The sequence below is a fragment of the Aotus nancymaae genome, unplaced genomic scaffold (genome assembly GCF_030222135.1).
Source record: "Aotus nancymaae isolate 86718 unplaced genomic scaffold, 86718_ANA_hifiasm-v0.15.2.pri h1tg000059l, whole genome shotgun sequence".
In the NCBI taxonomy this organism is placed as follows: Eukaryota; Metazoa; Chordata; class Mammalia; order Primates; family Aotidae; genus Aotus; species Aotus nancymaae.
The window spans coordinates 54,501,964-54,511,312 of NW_026988473.1; the positions used below are offsets into that span (position 1 = coordinate 54,501,964).

The 9,349-nt window shown below is 36.2% G+C and overlaps 1 protein-coding gene across 1 annotated transcript; it reads left to right on the forward strand.

The window, feature by feature from the left end:
* Positions 1-3,157: 3,157 nt before the first annotated feature.
* LOC105720344 (olfactory receptor 51V1) lies at positions 3,158-4,117 on the forward strand. Its single transcript, XM_012456811.2, is given in 1 exon segment — positions 3,158-4,117. A coding segment is annotated over 1 exon segment (960 nt).
* Positions 4,118-9,349: the final 5,232 nt, after the last annotated feature.

The window sequence follows — 9,349 nt, forward strand, 5'->3', positions numbered from 1 at the left end:
CTCTCAAAATATATTTTACAAAAAAGATCCTCCAACATGTATTTTGCTCTTTTAATCCTAAAAGGCAGATATTTTCCATGGTGGCGACAATAACTTTTATAGCTAGTCTGAAGAAGCCTGCATGAAAGTAGATACTTTTAACACATACCTACAATCACATAATACTTAAATATTTTGTGATCAATCCCAGCTCCTTAACTGTATGTCTGAGTCAGTCATGGAAGTGAGAGAAATCATGTTTGAAATTTGAGTGTGGTATCCACGGTCAGCAAGATCCCTGGCGCAGCATCTGTTTTATAAACCATTCAAGCCTGTTATATGATGACTCAATTGGTGTCCCAAGGTCAGAAAAGACCAAGTGTACACAGATCATTTTACACACACTTTGATAGGCATGTTCACAATCATATTATCTTTATATCTCTGTGATTATACAGCTCTTATTTCATGGAATAATTAATTAATTAAAAATTATTTGATAAATGTCCACTCTATGCTAAACCTTATTTTTCCTATCCTTGAGCTAAAAAGCAGATATGGCTCCTAATCTTCTAGAGCTTCTAATGAATCTAATGTATATTCAGTATATAATAAGTGGTATAAATATAAACCAGCATACTATGATGAAAATATCTTAGTTGAGGGGGTTGAATAAATGAGACAACCTAGATGGGGAACAGTATTAGAAAAATCTGCCTGAGGGAGTAATTATTGTAACTCAAAAGTTAATGGTGAAGAGTTGCCATGCAAATACTTGGGGTAGATAATTCGGACCAGAGAAAAGACCACGGGCAAAGATGCCAAGACAAGAATGTACTTAATTTGTTTTGAGGAAGATAAAGATACCTAAATATTAAGGAGTGCAGGCTGCAGTGGTCTAAGATGTAATAGGAGAGTCAGGTGGGCCAGGTTACACAAGGCTTTTTGACTATGATAAAGAATTTGTATTTTACCTTCAGAGCAATGGATGAGTGACCATCAGAGTATTTTTTCAACAAAGGCCTTGTGTGATTGTGATTTAGTAGATGTTTGTAGAAAGCAATTTGGTTTCTCCGGAAATAATACATTTTTTTTTAGAGGACAATCGGATAAATCATGATATTCACTAGTAATAACATTAAATTATTATTAATTTAATAAATTATTATAGTAACTAGGGAAACAATGATATTATAAGCCAAGACTGTGGCAATATGTAAAAGTGGGCATATCAGGGATGTTTTTCGGTGGAAATGACAGAAATTGATGAAAGATTTGATGGAGAGAGGAAAGGAAAAGAGAGAAATAAAAAATTTTAAAAATGACTCAAGACTTGTTTTATACAATTGTATTATTGGTGGAGTCATTTTATAATATTAGGAGAAAAGGGACAGAAAATAGACTTTGGGAGGAAATCAAGTAGTTGATTGACATCATTCTTATTTTAAGATTAAACACTCAGATGAAGATATCAAATAGGCAGTTGTATTCACAAATTTGAGCCCTCAGAAATAGTCAGAAATTAGAGGTGCAAACATTAGTCTCAAAGAGTAAGAAAAAGTTGACATAGTCCACACTTTAAGGAACTTAGAATTTAGTTTGTAACAGAGATATTAGTAAAATATTTAGCTAATAAATATCAAATTATGTTTTATTTAAAATTAAAACATGATGCCAAAATAATAGATATATGGAGAAATTTGTCTTAAGTGACTTCTTGAAAAGTGATTGTTGAATTGCAAAGAAACAATACAGTATTGCTTTTAAAAGGACAGAAAGAAGTTGAGGAAAAGATGATGAATATTTTAGGCAAATAGAACATCTGGAGAAAAATCTTACAAAAGAAAAAAATTGGATTTGGAGAAATGAAAGAAGACATGTATTCAAAAGACTGAGAAATCCTCTGCAAGAAACAAAGAAACTTCAAGCATTGCATGGGAAAAAAAAGTATTAAAAATAGTGGACTAAGTTGTTTAATGCTGAGAAGGAGTCAGGACAAGAAAAAACAATGGTTAGACTGCCAGAAGATGTCAGTCTAGTATACAGAGTACATTGAGAAGAAGTCTGTGGAATTATGTTGTGAGGTGAGTAAGACAAAGCTGAAAAGTAGAACATAAAAGGTAGCCCAAATCTGAAATTACTTTAACATCTTGAAATTACTCAATCAAACATCAAAGTAAGTATGGACTTTTGAACACTTGTTTACATTATTAGAGCTTTAAAAAAATTATATTGATTCTCAGGGCTGGAACTTAAAGCATGCAAACAATGCAAAGAAGAAGCTAATTGATTCTGCTGTCATGAGGCTTTTGAAATTATAAGCTTAGCTGTTTGACCCTGGTTTTGTGATATGTAGAATTGCAGGTTCTAAGAAAGAAAACACAACTGGCCAATACATTGAATAAATACATATTAAATAAATAGTTAATTGACTCATTAACTGAATGAACAAAGGAATGGGAAGCACTGAGCTGCTATGTGTCTTCAATCTAATTCTCTACATCACAAAGGCACAAATGAGTTGAGCATCTCAAGTGGCCAGAACTCCAGTGAGAAATCATTTACCAAAGGTCTCATGCATAAATATTCCTGTCTGCTTATCACCAAGGAAGAGAAAGTAATTGCTGGCTATGTCATCTGGAGGAGGAGAAAACAGGAGTATCTTCACTAAATACTTTTTGGAGAAAAAAATACACTTGGAGACAGCATGAAATGGAAAATGATGGATACAAAGTGACTACTTTAACAGACTAATGATATTTAAAGCCAAAAGATTACTCTTCACTTCAAATGTTTAATGAATTGGAGAGAAGAGAATAATATTTTGAGAACTTCCGCTCTTTACTGGTATAAAAATTTCGCCACTATCCCTGGGAAAATATCTTAGGCAACATATTTTTTAAAAACTTTCTTTCTTCTGTCACTAATACATTTCTTATTTGTTTTTGCATATGGCTTCTAAGGATATAGTCACATCCAGACAGTGACAAAATAATGACTTTTAAATGACATCAAAAGAAGACCATTTTCTCAAAGACAATGGATCCTATACCACTAAAGAAATAGAATTGCTCAGCTGTATTTTTTTAAGTTATTAATTTTTAGGGCATTTTGTTTACTTAGCAGTTTCATTTTATTCAGCTGAAATTGAAACATTTCCTTTGAAAAATATTCTCACATGTATCTCAGTTCCAGAATGATTACTTCAGTAAGCCCCAGCACGAATTCTTCATTCCTTCTCACTGGATTTTCTGGCATGGAGCAGCAATATCCTTGGTTTTCCATCCCCTTCTCCTCTATCTATGCCATGGTGCTTTTGGGCAATTGCATGATTCTCCATGTGATCTGGACTGAGCCAAGCCTGCACCAGCCCATGTTCTACTTCCTGGCCATGCTGGCCCTCACCGACCTGTGCATGGGGCTGTCCACTGTGTACACAGTGCTGGGGATCCTGTGGGGGCTGATTCAAGAGATCAGCCTGGATTCTTGCATTGCCCAATCCTATTTCATCCATGGTCTGTCCTTCATGGAGTCCTCCGTCCTCCTCACTATGGCCTTTGACCGGTATATTGCAATTTGCAATCCACTGCGTTATTCCTCCATCCTGACTAATTCCAGAATTATTAAAATTGGGCTCACTATCATAGGTAGGAGTTTTTTCTTTATTACACCCCCCATCGTCCATCTGAAATTTTTTCATTACTGTCGTTTTCACATCCTTTCTCACTCTTTCTGCCTGCACCAGGATCTTCTCCGCTTAGCCTGTTCAGACATCTGATTCAATAGTTACTATGCCCTGATGCTGGTTATTTGCACACTGTTGTTGGATGCTATACTCATCCTTTTCTCCTACATTCTGATTCTTAAGTCAGTCCTGGCAGTTGCCTCTCAGGAAGAGAGGCATAAATTATTTCACACCTGCATCTCCCACATCTGTGCTGTCCTTATATTTTACATCCCCATCATTAGCCTCACAATGGTGCACCGTTTTGGCAAGCACCTTTCCCCCGTGGCCCATGTTCTCATTGGCAACATCTACATCCTTTTCCCACCTTTAATGAATCCCATCATCTACAGTGTCAAGACCCAACAGATTCGTGCCAGAATGCTTAGACTCTTTTCTCTGAAAAGATATTGAGAGAGATGAAGATTTATTGCTTTAAAAAAAGGAAGAAAAGCAGCAACAATAATAAACAAAAATCAGTGCAACAGAAAAATAAAACAATTATTAAAATTAGGGCTTTACCCTGAGTCCATGATAACTCACTTTAAAAATATTTAAATGTAGTCAAAGAATCAACAAACAAGTTCCATTGTGTCAACTTGGACACATGTAGGTCACTCTATCAGTTTAACCATATTTAAGAGAGAGGAAAAAACTGTTTATTTGCTTCAAATGTACTTTTGAACATTTCCTTTGCTGTAAAACAGAGATGGACTAAAAGCCTAGGTTTTCAAGTTTCAAAGTAGACAACTTGAAGTTTCTTTCATTCTCTTAGGTTTACTTAATTAATCTTCAAAATGGAAAACAGCCAACTCACAGGAATGTTGTGGTACCTGTGTAGACCAGAATTGTCCAAGGAAACTTTTCTAAACTGATGGAGATGGTCTATAAAATACCATAAAATGACCTAAGTGGAATATGTGGCACCTGTGCACTTGAAATGATAGTAGTGTAATTGAATAACTGCATTTACAATTTCAGTTACTTTGAGTTAATTTATATTTAATGATGAATGTCATTGTATTGGACAGTTCAGTTCGGCGGCCACTGTATTGGACAGTGCAGCTACCGTTTATAAAGAGGACACACAGAAATATGATTTTGGATTTAACTTCTACCAGGTCTAATTTAAATCAGAAGCCTTATTTTTTAGATATTTTATGTGGACTCCACTGTTACAAGGCTGAAAGTAGATTTTGCTCTGATTTTTTGGTTTTTATATCTAAAGGGGCAGGATCTTCAAAACAGATGAGACTGCTATTGACTTATTCTGAGTTTAAAAGAAAAAAGATACAAGAACATGAAGAAGTTCTCCTCTAAGTAAGCTAGCACTGCTTTCCAGAGAAGGAAAGACTGGAAGGAAATCAGGTACAGATCTATGCATGGCTAAAAAGAAAATGATTGTTTTACTCTTCCTATATTCTGTTAGGGATCTAAGGAGGTAAGTGTTAAAACTGGACAAAATAATATGTAAGAGTCATTTTACACCAAAATGCAAATATTTCTTTGTATTTTTAAATACAAATCTAGTGAAGAAACTGAAACTTAACTAGATTTGTCTTCCGGTAGTTATGCCTTCCTTTCTTTTCATTTTGGACTTCATTCAATAAAATAGTCTCTGTCTACTTTTTGACTCAGAAGGAAACAAAAATATGGGCTTTGGTTTCTAATAGCTTAAGCCTCAAAATGGGGAAATGGTTTCGGGACAGAGGAAAGTATCTGGTTCGAAAGACAAGTGTAAAATTATTCCTAGAAAAATAAATTAGCTCTTCTGGGCTAGAACGTAGGGTTAATTTGAAGGATAAAGGAGTAAATTTCCTGATGTCAAAGAGGATCTAATCTACCTTCTGCTATAGCTGTCAGAGCTGAAAACTGTGAGGTAGGTTATAGAGGAGGAAATTTCAATGAAAATTTTTTTTTGTTTTTTTGCTATATAATAATAATAGCTGTCATTCATTAAGTTGAGATCAATGTCAGGTGCTAGTACTGCTCCAGGTTCCCTAATGATAATAAATGTCTGCATGGTCTCCCCTGGCAGACTGCAATGTGGCCAATTTGCCAAGATTCCTTTGCCCCAGTTTTATAATAAAAACAGAAGTTAGCTGCTGAATCTGTAGAGGTCATGTGAATGTCTCATAGGTTTCTCAATGGCCAAAGAAGCTTCCCTATAATGCTTTGGCAGTGAATAAGCATCTATTCCCCATACACGACAGAGCTGACACAACACTGGGGAAGCAGAGAACTCTTCAATAATTGACAACATGTTTCCCACCAGCCAGTCATATGGAAGCATCAAAATTAGCTTATATTTATTATTTGAACAATATTACACATTTGACACAACTGAGTTGTTGGTTTGAGAGTTATGTTTAACGGAAGAGTAGGAAGGCTCATTTGAGGACTTCATACTATGAGTATCTGTGTTCAGATTATGGCAACCAACAGAATATGAACCAAAATAGTTTATAATAAAGGTCATTAAAAAAAGATTAAAAAACTAAGAGTATACTCAGAAATCATTGCTTATTTTAGAGCTGCATAATCATACCATGATGATAAGATTTATGAAGAATGTCAGAATCTTTAAAATTCAGCCAAAAGGAAGAATATTAGTTAAAAAAAATAATAAAAGAGCCAATAAAAGTAAACTTTATACGATTACCGGGTTTTATGCAGAAAGAAACAGGTTTAGAATACTAGTAATTTAGATTGTTTGTTTTGCAAAGGCCTCTATCCGGAACCAATTACTTAAAAACAAAAACAAAAAACTAAACCTCTCCTGGGGAAGAAAAGGCAATTTCAGAGACATCAGCTCAGGTTCTGAAATGAAGACCAGATGAAATATCACAAGTGTCTAAAACGCTGTCTGGGCTGGGCACAGCTCACGCCTGTAATCCCACCACTTTGGGAGACCGAGGTGGGTGGATCACGAGGTCAGGAGATCAAGACCATTCTGGCCAACATGGTGAAAGCCTGCCTCTACTAAAATATAAAAAATTAGCCTGGCATGGTGGTGGGCACCTGTAGTCCCAGCTACTCGGGAGGCTGAGGCAGGAGAATCGCTTGAACCCAGGAGGTGGAGATTGCAGTGAGCCAAGATTGCACCACTGCACTCCAGCCTGGTAACAGAGCAAGACTCTGTCTCAAAACAAACAACAAAGAAACAACAAACAACAGCAACAAAACACTGTCTGGTACTATGTAGCTTTTTAAGAAGCCAGGTAGAGACATTTTCCCATATATCACTAACTTCTAAAGAAAGTGGTTTTCCATTAATTAGGCAATAACAGCTGAAACTGTTGTTGATGTGGCAGCCTGCAGAGCCAGTGAGAAGCACTTACCAGATTCCTTTGTAAGGCCTGCATGGCTACTATCTAGCTTCACCAAGAAACATTACTAAAACAGCCATAGTGATGTTAGGGAAGCACAGCTCTCTTCTTTTAATAGGTAGACTGTCATATCATTGTACATTTCTCCCTTAAATGAAGTCACAGCTATTATAATGAGAAAACAAAAAGATATTGCTGAGAACGAGGTGACAAGGTAGGATTCAGAAAATCAGAAAGTCTAGTTTATTCAGTTTGTAATCATTGAACTCTTACATGAAAAAGCTAAGGTCCAGTGGGAGAGATCAGCATTTCCTAGAAGTGAGAGGACATGGTTCGGGATTAGAAATGTGTTTTTAGTAAAAATGATCTGCTAATAATAAATCCACAGGCAGATGTTCACTGTACACCAGCGGTCCTCAATGTTTTTGGTACCAGGGACTGGTTTTGTGGAAGACAAGGTCAGGGAGGGGATGGTTTTGGGATGAAACTGTTCCACTTCAGAGCATTACGCATTAGATCCTCATAAGAAGTGTGCAACCCAAATCTCTTGCATGGGCAATTCACAATAGAATTCACGCTTCTGTGAGAATTTAATGCCGTCACTGCCAGTCTGACAGGAGGTGGAGCTCAGGCAGTAATGCTTGCTCACGCCTCTGCTCTGAGACCAGGTTCCTAACAGGCCACTGGCGAACCAGTACTGGTAAATGCCCGGGGCTGCTCTATACTACACCTCCCTATTTTCCTAGGCCTATCAAAATCTTATTGTTAAATAGACTTAAGAGATGTTCTACCTGAGACTGTGTCTCCATTCCGTAGGATATTTGTGACCATTACTTGCAGAAGAGAATTGCTAGAGTAGTGAATAGAGGCCTTTAGATGAAGGAAATAAAAATAGTCCATTTTCTAGGAAGTCTCTTGCAAAAATTTAAAAAAATAATGCCAACTCAGTCAAGAACTTTTCTGCTTCTCTGCGGTAGGAGTTTATGTCCTAAAGTTTTTCCAGTAAAAGTGCAGTTTCTGCCCCTGCAGTCTCGGCACCATGTACTAGCACATAGGAAATGCAGGCTTTCAGGCTCCAGCCGGTACTGCTGAATCAGGATCAGTGTTTAGCTTTTGCGATGCTGGTCATGTTCTCTTTCTTGGTCTGTTTGTTTGTTAAAAACGTTTGCTAATTTTTTGTCAATTTATCAAACTATTTTTATTTATGTATTTTTATGTACTGAATAATAACATATAAATGTAAGGAATATGAGTGAAAGTATCAATTTACGTATAAACCTGGCAGCCTGAATATGTGTTCATTTCTGCTACTCTCTCTAATCCACTAGAACTATAGATAAACACACAGAGACATTGTGAAGAAAATAGTAGTAGTGTCTATATAAACAAATTGATAAATATACACATTTAAATATTAGTTTTTAAAAAACAGAACAGAAACCTATATGTCTACATAAAAGGATATCAATGAGAAGAAACAGTATCTGCAAAGAACATTTTCTGGAAAAGCACAGGAATTACTTATAAAGTATATGCAAGGGGTAGGGCCGAAAATGGCAGAAAAGGTGAATTACTTGTTTAAGTTTGCCTAAAAGATAGCCAAGTGCTCATTTCTCTTTAGTTCTGGCAAAATGATTAGTGTTTGTAGTAACCAAATCAATGATAATCCAGACACTGGGAAATTCAGTGCAAAGGATGCTAGGAACTAATGTGTAATATATGAAACAGAGAGATTATGCAAAAGAGTACACATTGAATGCTGATAAACTGTCTCAAGAGAAAAGACTAATAGAAACTAGCATTTGAGTATTCACTTACTGGATTAGCTAGGCTTCTTTCTAATCAGCCTTCAAAGTAACTGGCCAGATAACTAATCGCACCGTGTTCATAGAAATCCCCACTACATTCTTAGTTCCTCACCATAAAATATGGAAGGACAGCCAAAGATGATCAGGAATGCGATTAAATCCGCCAAAACAAAAATTACATGCCTAGAATAAATTTTATCACATTGGCAAGGCTGATCTCGAACTCCTGACCTCAGGTGATCTGATTGCCTCAGCCTCCCAAAGTGCTGGGATTAAAGGCGTGAGCCACCACACCCAGCCTTAGAATAAATTTTAATAAAGAAAATGTACTTGGAGAAGCACAAATAATTGAACTTTGTTTAATACAAGCAGCCACCTTGGCTTCTATAGAAGTTTGTCTCTGCACAACACACATATTCTGATGCATTAGAAGGAAGACAAACCTCACCAAGCCTTAAGGTAAATTCTGGTGTATCCTTTCTTTAAAAAAAAGCACCTAATTAGCTAAA